Here is a 22,553-nt window from a genome sequence, read left to right on the forward strand (position 1 = left end):
TCAGAAGTTAATGAATGCAATATACAAGAGACAAACATAGAAGCCAATTTTTTTTCAGTTGAAGTATAGTTGATTGTAAGAGTATAGTTGAAGTAATGTTGTGTTAGTCTCAGGTGTACAGCAAAGTAATTCAGTTATATATATATATATAATATATATACACACATATATATGTGTGTGTGTATATATGTGTGTATATATATACACACACACACATATACATATATGTACATACATACATATATATTCATGTTCTTTTCCATTATAGGTTATTACCTGAGATTGAATATAGTTCCCTGTGCTATACAGTAGGTCCTTGTTGTTTATCTGTTTTATATATGGTACTGTGTATCTGTTAATCCCAGATTCCTAGTTTATCCCTCCCCACTTTCCCCTTTGGTAACCATAAGTTTATTTTCTATGTCTGCGAGTCTAATTCTGTTTTGTAAATAAAGTTCATTTATATCATTTTTCAGATTCCACACATAAGTGATAGCATATAATTTTTTTTCCTCTGTCTGACTTACTTCTCTTAGTATAATAATCTCTAGGTCCATCCATGTTACTGCCAATTCCATTCTTTTTTATGGCTGAGTGATATTCCACTGAATGTAGATACCATATCTTCTTTATCCACTAATCTGTCAGTGGACATTTAGGTTGCTTCCATGTCTTGGCTATTGTAAATAGTGCTGCTATGAATATCGGAGTTTATATGTCTTCTCTTTTTTTTAATTGAGGTATAGTCAATTTACAATGCTATGTTAATTTCTGGTGTACAGCATAGTGATTCAATATATACATACATATATTCATTTTCATATTCTTTTTCATTATAGACTATTAAAGGTATTGAATATACGTCCCTGTGCTATGCGGTAGGACTTTGTTGTTTATCTATTTTATATATAGTAGCTTGTATCCACAAATCTTGAATTCCCAATTTATCCTTCCTTACCCCTTCCCTGCGCCACCCCCATAACCATAAATTTGACTTCTATGTCTGTGAGTCTGCTTCTGTTTTGTAAAAATAAGTTAATTTGTGTCAGTTTTTTAGATTCTACATATAAGTGATATCATATGGTATATTTTCTTCTCTTTCTAGCTTACTTCACTTAGTATAACAATCTCCAGGTTCATCCATGTTGCTGCAAATGGCATTATTTTATTTATTTTTATGGCTGAGTAGTATTCCTGTGTGGGTGTGTGTGTGTGTATGCCACAACGTTTTTATCCAGTTCTTTATCCAGTCATCTGTCAATGAACATTGGGATGCTTCTGTGTCTTGGCTATTGTAAATAGTGCTGCTATGCACATTGGGACGCATGTATCTTTTATCTTTTCAAATTAGAGTTTTTGTCTCTTTCAGATATATGCCAGGAGTGGGACTACTGGATCATATGATAACTCTACTTTTAGTTTTTTAAGGAACCTCTGTACTGTTCTCTATAGTTAAGCTTTTTTTTTTTTTTTTTTAGAAATCACATTTCAGGCAATTCTGTTAGTGTTGACATGAAAGTAAGCACAGTTCAGGTGTCTACTTCCTTATTCTTCTTGTTCTTGTGCCAGGATGAGGGGACTCAGTTGTATATCTCTATGTCAGAGGAAATATGACCTCCAAGGGAGGCAACTGGAAACAAAATTTCCACAGAAAAATCTAAAAGAAAGAGGAGTGCATATGTAGTTGATAAGAGTGAACTGGTCTACCCATGGCTTGGTGGGTAGATGTTAAGTATGGAGGGTCATTGGGAAGTCTCATACACTATGGGTGGGAATAGAGGGTGTGCTGACAAAGCCTATCAACATTTCACATGTATACCCTTTAGCCTAACAACCCAACTTCTAGAAATTTATCCTTATCAGAAATCACACTGATGACATCACAGGGAAAGTCTCAGTTCTAGAATGCCCCATGTTAGCCATCACTATAGTTTGGCTTGTTTCTAGTTTCTCTGAAATCTCTCCAACATCTACTCCTGCTAGAGACTCCTTTTGTCTCAATCACCCTGCACTGTCCCTAGCCATCTACCTCTGCTTCTCTGTCTCCTTTATTATCTTTCACCTTCCTCCTGTCCTTAGCCTTGGCCATCCTTAACCATGGGTGAACATCCTGTACCCATGGTTCTCTGCTCTCCTTTTTCTTCATTTACACCCATGGTGTAGCTCACGGGTTCGACTGTGCCCTCTCATGTAATTCCTAAATCTGACTTCTCACTGGACTTGTATTTCCAACCGAATACAGAGGTAAAATTCAGGCTTACCGAACTGAAAGGGACTCGAGACGGTGTCTAATCCAGGGTTCTCAAACTCAGTCGCCTCAGATGGGCCAGGAAGGAACCTTACATGTGTGACGCAGCCTGGGTATAGATGGCGACTGGCAGCTGATATTTGTCTTCTGATATTGTCAGAAGACAATAGGGCCTGGTGGAGGCTGTGGGAAAACATGTCCACGGCCCGTCTAAAGGAGGCAGCGGATGATCAGTGTTAGCCAACTGCTTGAGGCAGGAATCTGGGCTTTTGTGTAAAATCTCCCAATTTTGAAATGTTGGCAGCTAGTTAAAGTGTAAAACCCTGTGTAGAATGAACAAACCACATCTGCCACCAGTTTGTCTACTCTGGTTGAATGCGGTGCCCTCAATTTTTAAAGATCAAGTGACTGGGGCCCCGAAGGGTTATGTGTTGGATTCACTGTTAACATGTGGCTTAGCCACAATCAGAATCCATGTTTCCTCACTCCAAACTCCCTCCAATTCCACTTGCTCAAAAACTAACTCATCTTTTTTTTTTATTATTATTATTATTTTTTACCCTCCCCAAACTGGCTCTCCCTTGCAATCAAGCTGTTTCTGAAAGCAGGTTCATTTTTTTCTTCTGTTTTCTCAGGCTAGAAACCCAAGCCTCTGATTCCTGTCTCAGAGTCCCTGCATCCATCCTGCCACCAGGTCCTCTGTTTATTAGGATCTCTGTCCTTCATTTTTCCTTTTCCATCTGACTGCCAGAACCTTACCCCTAGCCAGCTGAGGTTTCAGTTGTCCTCTGAATTCATGTCCAGTTCCTTCCAAGCACAATCGTGGTCTGATTGTCTTAAGACAGCACCTCTGCCCAGCATTCAAGGTTCTTCCCAAACTGGTCTCAGCCTTACTTGCCATTCTTCCCACGGGGACTTCCCCTCCTTGTCTCTTCACGTCGTTTGTTACCCACGCTCACCTCTAGGGGGAGCTCAAGACCCTCCTCCCTTCCCTCCAGTTGACATTGTTGACCAAAGGCAATTGGGCCACAATGCGGGGTGATGTTTTAGTACAAAATCAGAAGTAAATTCCGATTCCTCCTCTTCTGGTCAGCTTCATCTATTGTTAATGCCAATAATAATGACAGTCATAACAGGTACCATTTTTGAGAGCAAGTCAAGGTGTTTTTCCAACAGTTTCTCATTCAGTTCTTTCTAAAACTCTATGAAGTACTCTGTTTTGAAGATGGGGACACTGTGGAGACTTGCCGGAGGGCATATGGCTAGTTAGCGTAAATTCATGTTGGGGCTCATGTATAACTTCTTTGTATCTTTCACACTGCCTCAGATTTCTCATCTGTCAAGTGGCAATAATACAGATCTGTGTTAGGTTCCTAGGTCTGCCATAACAAATTACAACAAACTGGGTGGCTTAACACAACAGGGTCCATGAATAAATTCCCTTTTCAGCTCTGGAGCCTAAAGTCTAAAATCAAAGTTTCAGCAGAGCCATGCTCCCTCAGAAGGCTCTAGGGAGGAATCTTCCCTTGCCATATCCCCAGGTTCTGATGGTTGCCAGCAGCCCTTGGTGTTCTTTAGCTTGTGGCTGTATCACTCCAATCTCTGCATCTGTAATCACATGGCCTTCTTCTCCTTGTGTCTCTCTGTGTCCCCTCCTCTTCTTATAAGGACACCAGTCATTGGATTCAGAGCCCACCCTCATCCAACATGACCTCACACAGACTTGATTACATGTGCAAAGACCCTATTTCCAAATGAGATCACATTCATGGGTTCCAATGGACACGAATTTGGAGGGACACGATTCAACCCAGTGTACAATCTTTCAAGACTGTGGTGAAACTTAAATGGGGCCCCTTATTAAAAGACACATAACCCAGTGCCCAGGGACTCAGCAAATGTTACTACATGTCTCTCATCACCCCTGCAGCAATCAGCTATAATTACAGTTGACTTGCTGTTCACTTGACTCAGGTGTTGGCCTCATCTTAGATTCCAGACAAGCAATTCACCCCCCTCCAGCTGCATATCAGAATCACCTGGGACTTTTTTTAAGCCCAGTGCTTGTGTCTCACCCAAGACATATCCAACCAGAAGCTCCAGGGTGAAGTCTGGAATGGATGCGCTTGAAAAGCTCCCTGGGTGATTGATTCCAACATGGAGCCAGGCTTGAAGACCACTCACTGAGACTAACATTGTCAGAGAGAAAACCTAGAACTGTGTTGTTGGAGTGCCTTTGGATACAGGCCTTATTCCTCCAGAACATTAGCTCAGTAAAACACTAGGCTAGATCTTTGGGAAGATAAAAACCAGTAAGAGTTGTCAGATTCAAACCTACATGTGGTCAGTCCTTCTTGTGGGAAGCAAAGCATTGTTATGATGTTAGCAAACACATGATTTTCTTTCAATCAGTGTCCAGTAGGGCAAAGATGGAAAAATAAAATGAAGGCAGAGAAGGGACAGGTGTATTTACAAAGTTTTCCAGTGAAACCCATGGCTTTCAATTTGATCCTGAGTCCCCCAAAGCCAGAAGTGTCATCCAGAGAGGGTCAGGAATCAACTGTGGTTACTTTGCATGAACACATGACAAATTAAAGAAAGCACAATGCAAGAGGCAGGCATCAAAGGGTGTAGAATTCCCTTGCGGTCATTCATCTTGAACTGATCCAATACCAAGACACATGGGAAAACTGAACGGAATTTGAAATCTGCCCTTAAGACTCTCAACATGAGTAAGTTTGAGAAGCAAATTCAACTCAAATCAACACGTATCGATTGAAGGCTTCTTTTGTGCCGAGTCCTGTTCTGGACATTCGGTCTATTTCATGGAGCTTTTATTTCTGCAAAGAGCTTAAATTGTACACTAACTGTACCACTGAGTTGAGAGGATTGGCATTTTAAGGAGAACTCTTCTTCCCCTTGAGAAAGGGTGGGAAAAAAGGATTTTTCACAGCCCAGAGTGAGTAACTGTAAATTATTTAAATGTTTCAGGAGACCAAGTTCACTATTCAGATAAAGAGAATGAAGATTGGAGAGTAAGTCCCTAAAATCGTGACAGGTTTTCTGCAAGGGCTACTGAGCAATGTAGGGGAGATAGAAAAGAAAATAAATGGATGAACAAAAGCCTTCGTGAGGAAACTGAAGTTTCTGGAAGAAAAAGTATTGGAATAATTAGTATCATCTGTTTCAAAAGCCTTTCTGTAACTTTATTATAGCAGTTAGGGAGACTTCGGCTGTTTGTGCTCTGCCAATCACGTGCCATTGGACAGAAGAACTGAAGTGACAGATGGGTTCACTAGCTGTAAGTTGCTCATTGACGTTCTGAAGCACTGCTGTCCGGTAGACATTGCTGCAGTGATGGGAACGCTTCACGTCTGTACTGTCCAGTATGGTAGCCACCAGCCAGATAAAATATGGATGCCCAGCTAAATTTGATTTTAGATAAACAACAAATGATTTTTTTCATCTAAGCAGGTCAGAACATACTTTATCTGAAATGCACATTTAATTGAGCACCCTGTATTGGTTTTCTCCCTAACTCTGGTCACCGTAGCTCCGCGTGGTTATTGAGCTCTTAAAATGTGCTTGGTGTGACTAAGAAACTGTCACTTAATTTTAATTTTGATTAAGTAGCCACATGCAGCTAGCAGCTTGTATATTGGTCAGCTCGATCTGAAGGAACAGAATAAGTGGGTGGATTTCAGTCAGCATGAGACTCTATCAGGGATGGTTTTGGAAGTCCAATTCTCCGTTCCAGGTTCTGAATGTCAGGGAGCCCCACCCCAGTGCACAGGAAGCTGAGTGTGCTGGCCGGCTGGGAGGTCCTCAATTGCTTATCTGAAGTAATAACAACCACAATAATAACAAGCAATTTTTTGAGCAATTATTATGTGCTGCGATACACACTTCAAATATTCCATGTTAATGTATCTTGCCAATACCTCTGTAGGTAAATGTGATTATCCCCACTTAAGGGGTGAGGAAAACAAAGCTCAGAGAGGTTAAGTGACTTGCCTAAGAGCACAGAGCTAGTAAGTGGGCTAAGCAAGTTTAAATTCAAGTCACATGATGACCATCCTAGACCCTAAATGACTACATCCTATGGGCACAAGTTTTCAAAGTCAAGACGTAAGAAACTCGTAAAATCAAATGTCAGGCAACGAGGAGGCTTCGTACAGATCTAAAGAGTATTTAATAGGCATGGAAATTGACCATAAGAGGCAGCAAAAGGATGGAAAGAGGAATCCTGCCTTTGCCACTTTTGGTAAATGGTGGGCTGACTCCAGGCAAGATACTTAGCTTCCTTGAGACTCTGTGATCTCATTTTTAACATGAAGTGAAACTTCATTTTGTTTAGGGGATAAGAGGAGAGCATGTGCATTGAAATGCCTTGCAGACATTAGTTATATTTTATTTCTAATAATAAAAACAAGAATTTGGAAGCTGTACAACTCACCTAAGAGAGTTGCAATGATGTCCAAAAGGTCTAAACAACATTCATGAACTTCCACGTTGGGGAACATAGGTATGCCTGGAACATTTCAGAAATTTCTCTAACATCTTGAAAAGTGGGGGGAAAAATGTAAAAGTCTTGTCAACACCAATCCTGTGACAATATCAGTGAAGTTAATACATTTAAAATAAAAACAAAAACACTCACTTTGGGGGTGGTCTGAAGTACACATGGTATTTTGATCTGTTCGAGGTTATTTATTCTCAGTTTTTAAAAAATGATCAAATATGTGAAACTGACATCTTCACGGACTTCTCTTTACCCTGGTCCCATCCCATCCCCTAGTGCATCATTCATGAGTCCCACCTGGAGAGGTTCAGGTCAGGACTCAGTAAAGGTGAGGGGTGCCTGGGGCCCACGTTGCTTAGTACTTGTACAGTGCGTTTGTGTTTCTGTACCTCTCAAGTGTGCCGCATCAGGGCACCCCCTTCATTCCAGAATGATGACACCAACCCGAATTACATGCCCAACTCTGGCATGCCTCGTAACACTTCCAGAGAGACCTCTGACGGTCTGTATAAGTCAGAATTCTCCAAAGGAACAGAAATAGTAGGGTGCATAGATAGGGAGCAACATTTATTTTAAGGAATTGGCTCACACAGTCATGGAGGCTGGCAAGTCCCAAATCTGCAAGGTGGGCCAGCAGGCCCAGGAAGAGCCGATGCTGCAGTTCAAATCCACAGGCCATCTGCTGGCTGGATTCCCTCTTGCTTCATCCACCTGCTGTTCTATGATGACCTTCAGTTGATGGGATGAGGCCCCAAAGCATTATGGAGGGCAATCTGCTTTACTGAAAGTCCACTCATTTAAACCTCATCTAAAAACATCCTCCCGGAAACATTCAGAATAGTGTTTGACGAAACATCCGGGCCCAGCAGAGGGTGGAGGCGGAGGCAGCCAAACTGACACATAAAATTAACTATCACACAGTCTAACCAGGAATGATCATGCTCATTAAAGAAAAGCCCAAGTGGGGAGGGTATAGCTCGGGGGTAGAGTGCGTGCTTAGCAGGCTCCAGGTCCTGGGTTCAATCCCCAGCACCTCTGCTAATAAATAAATAAACCTAATTACCTTGCCCCCACTTCCCCCCCCCTCAAAACCCTGAAGCCCAAGCTCTCTTCTCTACGTGAGGCCTTAGGCCAAGCCCACTGGCTGAAATCCATAAACCAGCCTGGCTCATAATCCTAACAACCACTGTTGTCTGGTTTCACAAACGTGGGCAGATGAGAAACGAGAGAAGAAGCTGGAGAAAGCGAGGGCCTGCTGGACACAGATGCCAGAACAGTGAGAAGGGACAGCTCGCAGCCTGACAGTAAGGAGGAGACAGAAGATCTATAAAAAGTAGACAGAAGAACTATAAAAGCCCAGCTGCCCAGGGCCTTGAGTGTTGGTGTGAACTGTTCCGCTGGGCTCTGGGTCTCTAAACAACACATTCGGATTAGCTGTTAGAAGGGGTTGGAGGGAAGAAAGGGGGCCGTTTTTAAGGATGGGGAATGGGGCGTAATAGTCACTAGCTGATACGCATTCCCTCCCCTCCAGCCCTCTCTCGTGGATGGGCAATGCTGAGTTTTTTTTAATTGAAATATAATTGAGCTAAAAAAAAAAAGAAAAAGAAATATAATTGAGATAGTGTTCGCTTCGGCAGCACATATACTAAAATTGGAAGAGGATTAGCACGGCCCCTGTGCAAGGATGACACGCAAATTCATGAAGCGTTCCATATTTTTGAAAAGCAATATGTATATGTATATGTATATGTAAACATTATGCTGTACACCAGAAATTGACACAATATTGTAAACTGACTATACTTCAATTAAAAAAAAATATATATATATATAATTGACCTAAAACTCCGTTAGTTCCAGGTGTATCACATAGGGATCTGCTATTCCTATGCATTACAAAATAATCACCACGACCGATATATCTAGATACCATCTGTCACCATACAAAATTATCATCCATTATTGCCTATATTCCCCGTGCTGCACATTTCATCCCTGTGACTCATTTATTTTGTAGCTGGAAGTTTGTAACTCTCAATCTTCCTCACATATTCCGCCCCCTACACCCGGCAACCACCTGCTTATTCTCTTACACCCTTGGGATAAATCCCACTTGATCACGATGTAGGATTTTTTAAAATGGACCATGGAATTTGGTTTGCTAATATTTCGTTGAGGATTTTGGCATCTGTGTTCATCAGTGACATTGGCCTCTAACTTTCACTCTCAATGGTGTCTTTGTCTCATTTTGGTATCAGGCTGACGTTCGCCTCATAGAATGAGTTTGGAAGTGTTCATTCCTCTTCAAATTTTTGGATTAGTTTGAGAAAGATAGGTGTTAACTCTTCTCAAAATGTTTGGTAGAATTCACCTGTGAAGCCATCTGGTCCTGGACTTTATATTATTGGGAATTTAAAAATTACTGATTCAATTTCACCACTGGTAATTCGTCTGTTTATATTTTCTATTTCTTCCTGATTCAGTCCCAGGAGATTGTTTCTAGGATTTATTTGGGCCCTCTCTCTTTTTTTTTCCTTGATGAATCTGGCTAAAGATTTCTCAATTTCATTAAACCTGGCAGACAGCTGAAAACAAGAGTGTACAGACTAAAACAGCACAGCCAGAGGACAGTGGAAGCCCTGACCTGTATAGTGATAAGGGGAGGATGTGGTAGGCAGTGAGGCTAAGAGGTTGCTGGTCTCAGTGGTGGACAAGTTGTAATTGCAGCCGTAACTATCATTAAGTGGTACCCATGCAACTCTGAAACTACCATCACTGCCAAGAGAGCTATCCCCAACCACGCCCAGGTTCCAAACAGGATTATCTTGCCAAGATATTCATCATCCATTTATCCATGCAACAGCTGTTTTTGAGTCTATTACTCAAGCACCTGACTTGGCGAGCAAGACAATCAAAGTAACTGCACTCCTGGACCTTACATTTGAACTGGAAAAGGTGACATTAAACAAACAGTTACATCTGTAAACATATAATAACCAGCCATGCAAAGGGCTATGATGGTTGTGAGGAGAGTGCTACAGAAGGAATGAGAGAGACCTCGTTTCGATCTGAAGAGTGTGTGTAGGTGTGCAAGTTCATGGGTGAGACGTTGGCAAGGGTAGGCTCTTGCAGGGCCTTGAGGCCGCCACTGGGACTTTGGATTCTCACTCACTCATTCCTTCCTTGAACATTTCCTGAGAATTTTCTGCAGGACTAGGCCATATGAAGTGAGTAGGGACACAATGATTAATAATGGGGATAATAATAGTGGCCAATAGTCATAGAGTGCTTACCACTTGCTGTTAGAACTATTGTTTGAGGCACTTTGATGCCCCAACCCATTCAAGCCTCCCAGCAATGCTTTGGCCTCCTCGATACCACTGTTGTTCTCGGTTGACAGAGAGGGAAACTGAGACCTGAAGAAACTAAGTAATTTTCAAAATCAGGCAACCACTAAGTGGGAACACACTTCTGACTTCAGAGCTCTTAGGCATTTATATTCTTTAAAACATTTTAAAAATTAATTATTATTTATTACTTTTAATAGAGGTGCTGGGGATTGAACCCAGGACCTCGTGCATGCTAAGTATGCACTCTACTGCTGAGCTATGACCCACCCCTCGGCACTCATATTCTTAACCACTATGATTTACTGCCTCTTGTCTAAGATTGGAGGACAGTTGCCCTGGTCATGTGAGCCACCAAAATAATGCCTCAGATGTAGGCAACTAGTTAAGAGAATTTCCCAAACTTGGCAGATCATAAGAACCCCTGGGGGAGTTAGGAACAGATCCTCATTCTGGAGATTTAGATGCAGTAGATTCACCCTGGAATTCATATTTTTCACATGTTTGACAAACACTGGGTTAGTTTAGTTTGGTGGCTTTTTGCTGGACAGATCCTAGTTTGGCTGGGTGGCTGCTTCACTACTTTCCTGGATGTGTGTCACCCTGTGCGAACCATTTCACCTCTCCAGGCATCTGTCTCCCTTTCTGATAAATGCAGCTAATGATAGCAGCTTCTCCTAGGGCTGTTCAGTGGAGTAGGTGAGCTGCTTTGCAAAGTGCTTAGAGCAGTGCCTGATGCTTAGTGAGCGATGATGTCAGTAACGTGTTACCCAGCAAGGGCTCATGTGCCCGCACACAGAAAGCCAAACTCTGACACAGAGTGTTTGCAGCAAAGTCAGGGTTTATTTGCAGGGTGCCACCAAGGAGCTCGCCATTGGCTTTCAGGCAAGGGTTTTTTGTTTTTGTTTTTTTGGTCTGTTTGTCTGTTGTTTTGTTTTGAGGGGGAGATAATTAGGTTTATTTACATATTTATTTATTTAAATAGAGGTACTGGGGATTGAACCCAGGACCCCATGCCTGCTAGGCATGGTAGACACTGAGCTATACCCTCCTCCTCAGGCAAGGGTTTTTAAAGTTTTTAGGGGAGAGGGTCTTAAGATGCAGCAAGTAGACTTCATTCTGATTGGTTGGTGGTGAGGCAACATGTAACAGTTTCTGGAATTTCAACCTTCTGGTTCCAACTAGTCTGGTGTCTCTCTGCTTGTGTTCAGCTTGTAGGGGTTGTAGTTTCTACAGAACAACTCAAAGATATGCATCAAGTTGTTATCTACATCCCTTCAGGAGGTACCAGGAATCCTGTGACTCTGTTGTCCTGATCTTTAATTGCTTGAGCCTGCTCTCTGGAATTTAGGGAAGGCCTAGAAGGCTAAAGCCTTTTTTTCCCTACAAACAAGAAAAGGGGGACATGGAGGAGCTTTTACACCTGGGAAGGCCTGATAGGGTCCTGCTTGATTTCAACCCCCCCCTCCCCCGGCCCCATCCCTTTGATGATTTTCAGTCCTGAGGTAAACAGGGGCGGGACATGAAAGAGAATAAAATTTTAGATAGAGAGATTAATCGTAAACTCAGTAGGGAGTTCAGCTTTTGCAGGACTTGGTTTCAAATGGACCTATGATTAAGTGAATCAGGTGTCAGAGATCACAGCTGGTGGCTTGGAGGAATGTCCTGCCCCTGTCCTTCAAGGACAGGACAGGGCCAGGTCCTCTTGACTTTGAGGCAGGGTTCCCAGATAAAACAACAGGCCTCCAGTTAAACTGTTATTTCAGATAAAAACAAAAATTTCAGCATAATCTTCTCCCAGTACTGCATAGGTCACACTTGCCATTCATTGTTTATCTGAAATTCCAATTTAATGGGCTTGTACTCTTGTTAAATCTGGAAACCCTACTCTTCGGGAAGGGCTGCCCCTCAACCCCTAGCCCAAACGCCCTGCTGCAAGGAGGGCCCAGACAGCGGCCTCCACTCGCCAGGGGCCCTAGTCGATCCCAGAGGGGCCGCTTACGCTTCCGCCCTGCCCAGGCAGCACTAGTGGCGCCCCGAGTGACCGAGCCCTGCGCGCCCGCCCAGCCGCCCCGCCCGGAGCAGAGGGCGCACCTCCCAGCCCCGCAGGCCCCGCCCGGCGGTTGGGCTGTGAGGAGTCCCGCTGCTCCCTCCCTCGCAGTGTACTCAGGCGAGAAACTCGCTCGGCATGTCGGCTGTGGAGGCGGGGGGTGTTTTCCACAGAGCCCGGGGAAGGACCCTGGACGCGTTTTCCTCAGGTACTGAGGGCCCTTTTCCCCCGGAGGGAATGATTTCAGGGGTGCGGAACCTTCAGCCAGGGGGGAACGTTTGGTTGGGATGCGCGCCTCCAGCCGGACCCCATCAGGGGCTGCACCCCGGGGCTGGGGACTCCAGTAGCTGCCGCACCGCCCGCAAGTAGGGCTTCTAGGGGCACTATTGATAAGAAGGGTGTCTGGGCGAGCGGTCCTGTGATGGAGCCTCGCTGGCCTTGACCGGAGTTCCCTGAGAGAAGCTAGAGTAAGGTAGCAAAGCACAGTTACTAGTAGCGTGGGCTCTGCAGTTAGACTTGGTTTCCAAGCCCTGCCTTGGCCACGTTGCTCAGCAAGTCTTGGCCTCAGTTTCCTCATCTGTGAAACGGGAATAATACGAGCGAGGTTACATGTGGTGCTGGATAAGCGCTCGGGTCACGTTAGATGTGGTTATTTTTTATTATGGTCGTTCACCACGGTGTAGTTATCCTCCCTGATCATGGTTATTTACTATGAGTCATCCACCAAAATGTTAGCAGTGCCTATTAGAACAGGAGAGAGGAGAGGCAGTCAAGAGTCGTGTTGGAGTTAAATGCTTGGACTTTGGACGTAGATAATCTTGCTCGCTGTAAAAGTGGGTTTGTTAATACTTCTTACGGGAGGGTTAGGAGATTAAAAGGATTTCTGTAACCCAGTGTCTGACACAGGCTAGGTGCTGAGTGAATGGTAGCCCTCGAACTATAAATTGAGAGGGACATTTATTCCTGATTCCTTGGTCCTCTTAGAGCCTTTTGCTGCGTAAAGTCAAATCCTCTCCCAGAAACTCACCGATTTTCGTCACCCCAGGGAAGTCACTCCAGATGTCCTTCATAATCTGGCTTGTGCTCACTTCTCTTGCGTCATGCCAGCCATCCTTTCCCTTGCCCAGTTCTCCTATTTTTTTTTTTTTTTAACTCACCGTTTTTTTTTTTTTTTAAACTCCGTTTAAGAGGGCCAAGTCCTTTCTCTTAGCGCCTTGGCGTTTGCACTTCTCTGCCCACCTAGCTAATAGTTGGGCTAGTGGGGTTGGCTCTTTCTCCACCTTCATGTCTTACCTAAAGTTCAGAAGGCAGCGTGTAGCTCAGTGGCAGAGTACATGTTTAGCATGCAGGAGGTTCTGGGTTCAATCCTCAGTACGGCCATTAAATAAGCAAATAAACCTAATTACTGCCCCCCCCCACCCCCCAAAGGTCTGTCACTTTCTCAAACAGGTTTTTCCTGGCGACCCTTTTCTAAAGTAGGTTTCTCCTGTAATTCTCTGTCCTAAAGCCTTGTTCTTTTCCTTACAACTGTTGGGGGTAGGATAGGGTGTGTGGCAAGGTTCTGGAAGAGCAGGTGGGGCCAGAAATATATTTGAGGTGAATTTTTAGAAAATACAATCTGTTGTAGGGCACATTCTCTAAATATTCTAATATGCTTCTTTCACTCTGTTGTCAAACCCAAGATTGTGTACCCGACACACAGCAAGGCGAAACACAAAAATCAGAGTTTGGAGCAGAGAAAGGTTTGCTGCAGGGCCAAGCAAGGAGAGGGTTCGTTCTCAGAAGGCCTGAACTCCCCTTGGTTTTCAGGGACGAGTTTTTAAAGACAACATTTGGGGTGACGGCTGCAGAGGATATGACTTTTTTTTTTGATTGTTGGTGAGGTGACAGGGTGGTGTTCCAGGAATCTCAATCCTCAACCTGGTTCTGACCAGTCTGGGGCCTCAACATTCAGTTACCATTCTTCACCTGGGTGGGGGTCTTAGTTCCTGCAGAACAACTGAAAGATCTGTATCCGATTGTTAGGTTTATCCCTTGAGGAGGAGTTAGGACTGTTTCATGGCTGCACTTGTTTCTTGTCTGCCTTTCCTTTGTTTCTGCTTTCCCTCACTTCCTTAATGAGTAATTGCTTGAATCTGCTCTTTGGAACTCAGGGAAGGTCTGGGAAGAGACTACAGCCTTTTTCTACTAACAGGAAATGGAGGACATGCAGAAACTTTTTTTTTTTATGATAGAGGAGGGTCCAGCGGGGTTCTGCTTGGTTTCAGCCCAGTGTGAGGGTTTTGAGATTTATCTGTACTGATATAGGTGGCTCTAGTTTGCTCATTTTCCTGTTGGGCAGTATTCCATTGTATTAACATATACTTAATAATCTGTTGCTGGAGTCTGAGTGTCTTCCCTTTGCTTCTCCAAATCTATTCTCTCCCCAGCTATGCTTCAGGAGGTTGACTCCATGGGCTTCACCTGTGGGCTTCTTGCCCTCTGGCCTCCTGTTGAGTTCAGTGGGGAGTCCAGACTGGAGATTGGAGGAAGGGAGAAGCAAAAGTTGGAGTGTGTATTCCCCGGTTTATTACCTGTGGGATTGCCTCGGGCTGGCTGTGTTCCTTACCTGAAATACACTGCTTCTTTAAAGATAGCCTGAGCTGGATATCAGATTTGGGTAATCACTTCCTCCCTCTTTTCAGATGTAGTTCTGCTTTTCGGTGTTGAACTCCGAAACTGCCCTTTGTGATTTTTCTGCACTCAACTCATCCTAAATAATCCTTTTAAAAACACTCCTTTAATTATCCTAGTTTGAGCATGCCAGTAATTTCCTGCTATGATCCTGATATAATAGACTTTCAGTAATCTCCGGTTTTCACTCTTGGCACCTGTGCTGTTATGAATATTCTTGTACAAGTCTTCTCGTGGATACAAGGGGAAGTTTCTCCATGTCATATACCCAGCAGCAAAGTTCAGGGTTGTAGGGTATGAGCTTTCCCAGCTTTACTAGATCTTGTCAGATCACCTTCGGAGTGCTTGCACCAATTTATACTCCCACTAGAAGGCTATGAGGAGTCCTTGTTACTCTGCAGTGTCTCTTTTCAGTTCAAGAAGTATTTATTATGTTCCCATGGCACCCTCTTGTACCTTGTGAAGAGTAGAAAAAGGAGAGGGGAAGGCCAGCAACACACCCCCATGGGCTCATAATCTAGGCATCGAGCTACGGCACAAGAAGTAATTCTTGGCCGTAAGTGGGATTTTCAGTGTCGGTCCTGGGTAATGGTGAGACTGTTAACTGAAATCAGGGAGTAGGGCCAGGTTTTCTGGGATTGATTTGGGAAGTGATTTGAGGTGCCATCAGGAAATCTGAGGCAACTTGTGGGATGCAGCACCCAGCTGGGGATGGGAGTGTGGGTGCCATCCATAGAGAGGGAGTAGATGGTCTTGCTGTAATAGTCAGTGGTACTACTAAGGGAAAGGTGTGTGGAATAGGGAACTGTGTGTGTGTGTGAGAGAGAGAGAGAGAACTTAGGATATTGCCAATGTTTAGGGTGTAGGAAGAAAGAAAAGACACACTGAAGGTCTCAGAGCAGGAAACAACCAGAAATTTTGGAAGATAAAACCAGGAGCCGGTCTTGGTACCGAAGCTGGGGAGAAGGGCTTAAGGCAAGGTGGGTCATAGGGTCAGATGCTGCAGACGTCTAGGTGAATGTTAGCCAAGCAAAGGATGGCAGGTTGATTGTTACGTCACCTTCAGCAGAGTTGTAGGGGGAAGCCTGGTGCACGGTGTTTGAGGAGTGGTAGAGAGTGAGGATGTGAAGTCAGCTAGGCTGGGATTCTGTTTGGAGACATTTGGGTGATGCATGGTAGACTTAGGGTAACAGCAGCCTGAGGGAGGAGCAATGCTGAAGGAAGGCTGAAGGGTCTGAAGCAGTGATGGTGATGGTAAGACCAAAAGGAGCATCCAGCATGTATCAGGTGTGCTTTATGTGGATTATCTCATGTAATCTTCAAAACAGTCCTGGTCAGCTAGCTCTTAGGATTGTCCAGTCTTTATAGTGGGAAAAAAAATCAATGTCAGAAAAGCCAGGCGACTTGCCCAAGGTCACATGATTGGTCTGAGATGGATCTGGGGTTGAAAAATGCAAAAGGCAGTATAATTGTTGGAGAGCAGTACCAGAGGAGCAGGGAAAAGATAGGGTGGAGAGCTCAGAAGAGGGGTTGGCCCTGGGAACAAACGTGCTCTTTGACCATCTCTCCCTGCTACTATTCATCTACCTAACTGTTGATCTGTCCATCCATTTGTCTATCAAGCCATCCCTCCACCAGTCTGTTCATCATATGTCCGTCTTTTCATCTGTCTGTCCATCCATTTGTCTATTGTTTTATCCATTTGCTCACTCATCAAATGTACTAAGCACCTCTCTTGGCCCAGGCATGGTGTCAGATGCCAGAGTGCAGTGATGAGTGGAAACCAGATGTGATTCTGCATCTCTGGCACGTGACTACTTGGAGAGGCCAGCACCATCCTGCCATCACACAAACCAGCACGTCACAGCTGTGGCAAATGTCAGGGAAGTGAGGGGACATTTTAATAAGGCCAGGCAGGGAGGGCTTCCCTGAGGAAGGGGTATGTCATCTGATTGCTGAAGGATGACATACCTGGGCTGAAGGGAGGGAAGACCATTGTAGCCCATGGGCAGAGCGAGGGAGAAAGTCTGGCACCATGGGACGGGACAGGGAAGGGTGTTGGTGAATGAAGCCCCTAGTCGAGCTGTGTGGTGTGGGGTGAGCCTGGAGCCTGAGGCAGGGGGCAGTTGAGGAGTTTTGTCATTATCTAATTGTAGCAAGTGGTTCTAACGACACAAGGCCTCATGATCAGATTTCCGACTGGGAAAGAATAGTCTAGCTGTAGCAGTATCAACAGAGGAGTTTCTGCTTGCGAGGAACTTGAGGTGCAACCTGATTTGAAGCTGGAGCTCACCAGCTTGTCTGATAGCAGCATTTCCAAGGTACACAGTGTTCACTTCGAATTTGTTGATGGTGCGTGTGGTGGTGGTATGGGGCTTCCAGTGGCGATCATGGGGCTGCTGAGGTGGGAAGCTTCCTAGCCCATTGGAGCTACCCCAGGGCTGCTGTGGGACCAGAGAATAACAGGGCCATTCACCTGGAAAAGAATGGTGGGTGGGGTTGGGATGGAGAGAGACTTAGAAGATAAACTGATGAGCTAGGAAGAGGGAAAGGACCCTGAACTTCTCCAGAAGTATAACCTGCACGTGGTCTCCTCTCTGGGCTGAGTAGCTCCAGCGGGCGTGCCCAGTATGGGTCATATAGCCCAGGGCTTGTAGAGGCCCAGCCTTTGAGGGGCAGGCTTAGAGCCCCTAGTCTTGTGGGTTCACTTTACTAGGTGTCGAACACCTAGTCTCCCCCCAAGCTGTGTCTGTCCCTGACTTTGTCCCCATTAGCTAGTTCCCCATTAGCATTGCTGGTGACTTTGAGCGATGCTTTTGGAGGGTCCACCAGTCCAGGCTCTGTGGGAAGGTAGAGACTCGAGTTGGTGAGCTGGTAGAGTTACCCCAAGAGCAGGCTCGGAAGAGGGTGGAAAGGATCTGGCTTTTTCTGTCTCTTGCCAAAATACATACTGCCTGGCAGAGAGGTTTGGTTAACTCCAGCAACAGTGCCTGAAAGCACAGCCCTGGTAACCCTCACACTTGCTACTGGAAGCCTCCTCCAGAACCGCTTGTTTCTCAAGTGACGCTTGTCGAGTCAAGCAGGGCTGTTGTAGCCAGCTTGGGCCACTGTCACAGAACACCACAGGCTGGACAGAAATGTATCGCTCACAGCCCTGGAGGCTGGAAGTGCAAGGTCACGGAACCCGCAGATTCGGTGTCTGGTGAGAGCCCTCCTCCTGGTTCACGGACGACCGTCTTCTTGCTGTGTCCTCACACAGAGGAAGCCAGGAGCGGGCACTCTAAGGGTCTCTTTTATACGGGCGGTAATTCCGTTTCTAAGCCCTCATGACTTAATTACCTCCCAAAGGCCCCACCTCCAAATACCATCACAGCGGGGGTTAGATCTCAACATAAGAATTTTGGGGAGACACACAGTCAGTCTATGGCAAGCACTTTACTTTAGGACCGTTTCCCCTCTGGTGCTTTTTGAGTAACAATATTCGCATGCCCCCAACCCCCCCCCCCCCAAAACCCAACAGTATTCCCATGCCCTTCTTCCAGGAGTGTCGTTCGTGATGCTTGGCTTCAGTCATCCATTTCTTGTTAACACAATCTGCTAGGCTCTGTCAACAGATGTTTCTAAAAAATAAATTGTACATGTCTCACCTGAGAAGGTTCACAATCCTCAGGCATGTTCAAATATTCATTTTAATTGGACAAATTGATAATTATATATCCTTGACACGTATCCTAATTAAGACTACTTTCTCCTAACAAATAATTGTCTCTGAGAAGTTTCCAACATCTGTTTTGAAGAAATTCTCAAAGGGAGAAATACCAAGATAAACTGTGTTTTCAAAATTACCTATACTTAATTGTTTTCAGGTCCTCATCTGTCTTTCCAGTTCATTTTACCCCCTGGATATTTTCCCCCTTAGAGAACAGGGCTCTTCAGCGGTTTACCTGCAAAGATTATGCCCCTAAACATTTTAAACCTCCCGAGCTGTTTCAGAGGAGCCAACTACATTCACTAATCCTGAATGTCTCTTGATCCTTCTGGCAACCCTCTCACATATAAAGAATAAATGAAATCTCTAAAAGATAACTTACTCCACCCCTTCCAAGTCTCACCTAAGAACTTCTCTAGAAACAGTAGACCTGGGAGTGTTTGTTCAAGTTTGAAGAGGGTTGTGGTGCAAAAAATTCTAAGGTAATAATGAAGAAAGTGAAGTGAATGCCTTTAAGGATGCCACACACGTAGGCCAAACCAGTTCTCTATTTGAGAAGGGTTCCCATGACTAAACTAAGAATTTCGATGATTTATCCCTCCTCATTATCATCATCCGTAAAAATCAGTGTCACAAAGTTCCCATGATAGCATTTGCAAGAGACAAACGAACTTTTAGTTTTGAATGCCTTTTCCCTTTGTTTTTCTATTTTTAAATAACTTTATTGAGGTCCCATCACATCTACTCTTTTTAAATTTTGCTTGTTTTTAATAGATTTACAGAGTGGTCGTAACATCACAATTTTAGAGCAGCTCCGTCCCCCATAGAACTAAACTTTATGCATTTTCAGTCTCTTTATGTTTCCACTCCCAGCACAGTCAACTAGTAATTTACCTCCGTAGCTTTGCCTTTTCTGGACATTTCATACATATGGAATCGAATAACCTGTGGTCTTTTGTGACTGGCTTCTTTTGCTTAGTGTAATCTTTTCAAGGTTCACCCATGTTGCAGTGTCTATCAGCACTTTTTTCCTTTTTTACTGAACAGTTATCCCGGTGTATGGATAACAGCATTTTGTTTATCCATCCACCCACTGGTGAACATTTGAACATTGACGGACATCCCTCCATCTGGACACTGGCTGTCATGAATAAAGCTGTTATGAACGTCCACACAGAGGTCTGTGTGTGGACATGTGTTTCACTTAGGTAGACTCCTAGGATTGGAATTGCTGGGTCGTTTAAGGAACTGTGTTTAACAATTTGAGGATCCACCAAACTGTTTACCAAAACAGCAGCACTGTTTATATTCCCACCAGCAGCGCATATGAGCTCAATTTCTCTGTATCCTCTTCAACACTTGTTACTGTCTGTCTCTTTGATTATAACCAAGCAAATGGGTGTGAAAGGAAACTTCTTCGTGGTTCTGATTTGCATTTTCCTAACACCTAACGCCATTGCACGTCTTTTCATGTGCTTATTGGCCATTTGTAATCTTCGGAGAAATGTCTATTCAGGTCCTTTGCCTGGTTTTTAATAGGGTTATTTCTCTTTTTATTGTTGAGTTGTCCTAAGAGTTCTTTATATATTCTGGATACAAGTCCCTTGTCAAATATATGATTTGCAGTTTTTTTTTTTCCCCATTCTGTGGATTGTCTTTTCACTTTCTTGATGATATCATTTGCGGCACCAAAGTTTTAAATTGTGATGAAGTCCCAGTTATCAACTGTTTCTTTTATTACTTCCGCTTTCGATGCCATGTGTAAGAACTCTTTACCTAACACCCAACTTGTGATGATTTCCTCCTGTGTTTTCTTTTAAAAGCATTATGATTTAAGCTGTTACATTTAGGTCTAGGTCCATACTGGTATGGGGTCAAGGTTTAATTAGACAATTTCCTTTTTTAATTTTTTCCAACTACAGTATAAGTATCTTTCTCCGTTTGGATTTTTTCCTGTGGAGTAGTCAGTTAAAAATCACTTAGAAAGCACTCTAAGTGAAGAATTCTTCTAGATTTTTACTTTCTTTTTCTTCAGATCTTTTACACCTGCCTCCCCAACACCTAATTCATGAGTATTTTATTTTTACCAGCTTGCCTTTCTTGAGTCTTCTCAAAGCATCCACCTTTGTTTGATTGGAAACAATCCTTTTTATAGTCCTGTTTCTTTGGCTTTCATGTTTAATTAAATTAAGTGATTTAAAAATAAGTGGTAGCGTGAACAGGTCTGGGAACAACTTCAGACGGACACTCCTGAGAGGCAGGGGTGCGTAGAGCACGGGGAGGCCATCAGCTTGCCCTGGGTCCTGGTCAGTGCCTCCGCAGAGGGCGTGGGGAGTGTTGGTGACTTCTTCACGTCGGTCCAGTGGACGTCTGTTAAGAGAGTGTCTTCTTCACAGAGAGGACTCACTGACAACTTTTTATATTTGCGCAGAATGTGATTTTTAACTTTTTCAAATCCTCCAGTGAGGAAGGGGCAGTAACATGGGGCCAGGGCAGCTGGAGACTGCAGGGCCCCAGAAATGCTGCCAGCCATGCTCAGAACCGTCTGATGTGGAGTCAGACCCTGGGAAATATTTAGAGTAAAAGAATGTCCCGACTCCCCATGTAGCCTTGTTTAAAAGAAAAAGAAGAAAAATCCTCGAGGTAAGGCTGCAGGTCCTCTCTTGTAAAACAGGGGCAGAGTGTTGGCCAGATCCGCCTTACGGCACAGCTGGGAAAATGGGATGACGCGCGTGTTGACCTCATCTATGTGAGGGCACCGCTGCCCCTGGGTGATTTTAGGTCCCAAACCAGGAAGCGGAGGGTCAAGGAGAGAGCACAGCTCTTTTGGCCCCCGAGCCTCTGGCCTCTCCACCAGAACACACTGGAATAGGACAGAGCACCTTGTCCTCCCCCGAGTCTGCTCCTTCCCAGTCTCCCCCAACTCATCGTTCGACCAGGTGCCGGGGAGTCATCCCTGCCCTCTGCTTCTCCCCTCCCATGCCTTCCATGGCCAGCTGTCCCCTGTCTGTCCGTTCACCTCCAGAGCACACTTTGGTTTTGTCCACCTCTCTGTCGCCCAACTCCCAACACTGGGACCCCAGCGCCCTTGCCTCTCACCTGGACAGTTCCAACAGCCTCTGTGTCTCCCCTGGTCCCTCCAGTCCATTCCCTGGACGGCATCCCAAGGCATCTCTTTGAAGCAGAAATTGGGTCTGGCAGCCCTCGCCGTGGCTGCTGTCTGTCCCTCTCCTCTCCTCTGCTTTGTCATTCCTCAGGCCGCAGTCTAAGAGGAGCCTGTGCAGATCCTCACCCATTCTTTCCTTTTATGATACGTATTACAGCTTAGAGTTGTGTGTTTACAGCTGTGACTTTGATGTCTGTCCCTGCCTCTAGATGAGAGATTCCTACTGGGCAGGAAGCCCAGACCTAGGATGGTGTCCAGCAGCAGTGGACCTTCAGTGTCCATTTGTCATGTGAATAAATGAATGAAAATGAATACACTGCCCCCTGGATCACTTGGGTGTATCTGCCTAACCCATGGCTTACACACGCCATCAATTCTCTGGACAAAGCAGAAGAATCCAAGGCACTGAACCAGTCAGCAGGACCCTTGCAAACCACCCTGGTGGCTCTGCAGCTGGTGCGGAACTTAGAGTGCCTCCGCTGCGGGCGACTCTCCCGGGGCTGCACCTGCCCCCAGGAAGGGGGGGTCTTCTCTTTGCATCCAGGTCCTCTGTTCGCCCAGCCTGTGCCTGCAGGGCTGCCCCTGCCCAGCGCCAGTGCCTTCTTCCTGTTCTCCTGGAGGCACCACCTGGGCCCGCAGCCGCCTGCTCTCTTGGCAGCGGAACACGGGGAACAGTGCTAAATAGTCACAGCAAACCTCCCCCCAAGACTCACCGGCCTGAATGGCGCTCTGCTTCTGCAGAGTGAGAGAGGTTTGGAAAATGTCTCTTTGCCCGCCTGAGACGTTGTCTAGAACAGTGTTGGCCGAAGCCACCGATGCCAAAAGCCGCCTGGCCGAG

General features: G+C 44.9%; 1 protein-coding gene and 1 pseudogene across 2 annotated transcripts in view; both read left to right on the forward strand.

Annotated features, from left to right (window-relative positions):
- Positions 1-8,391: 8,391 nt before the first annotated feature.
- LOC116657681 lies at positions 8,392-8,489 on the forward strand (annotated as a pseudogene).
- Positions 8,490-12,196: 3,707 nt separating this feature from the next.
- CPPED1 (calcineurin like phosphoesterase domain containing 1) overlaps positions 12,197-22,553 on the forward strand; it is a 112,057-nt gene continuing 101,700 nt past the window's right edge. Inside the window, exon 1 of one of the 2 annotated variants that reach the window (XM_032460768.1) lies at positions 12,197-12,375. In XM_032460768.1, coding sequence (XP_032316659.1) covers positions 12,306-12,375 — 70 coding nt within the window. In that variant the 5' untranslated portion in view covers positions 12,197-12,305. The remainder of the gene's footprint in view (positions 12,376-22,553) is intronic. The other variant, XM_032460767.1, reaches the window with a different exon arrangement.

Source organism: Camelus ferus, chromosome 18, assembly GCF_009834535.1.
Source record: "Camelus ferus isolate YT-003-E chromosome 18, BCGSAC_Cfer_1.0, whole genome shotgun sequence".
Lineage (NCBI taxonomy): Eukaryota > Metazoa > Chordata > Mammalia > Artiodactyla > Camelidae > Camelus > Camelus ferus.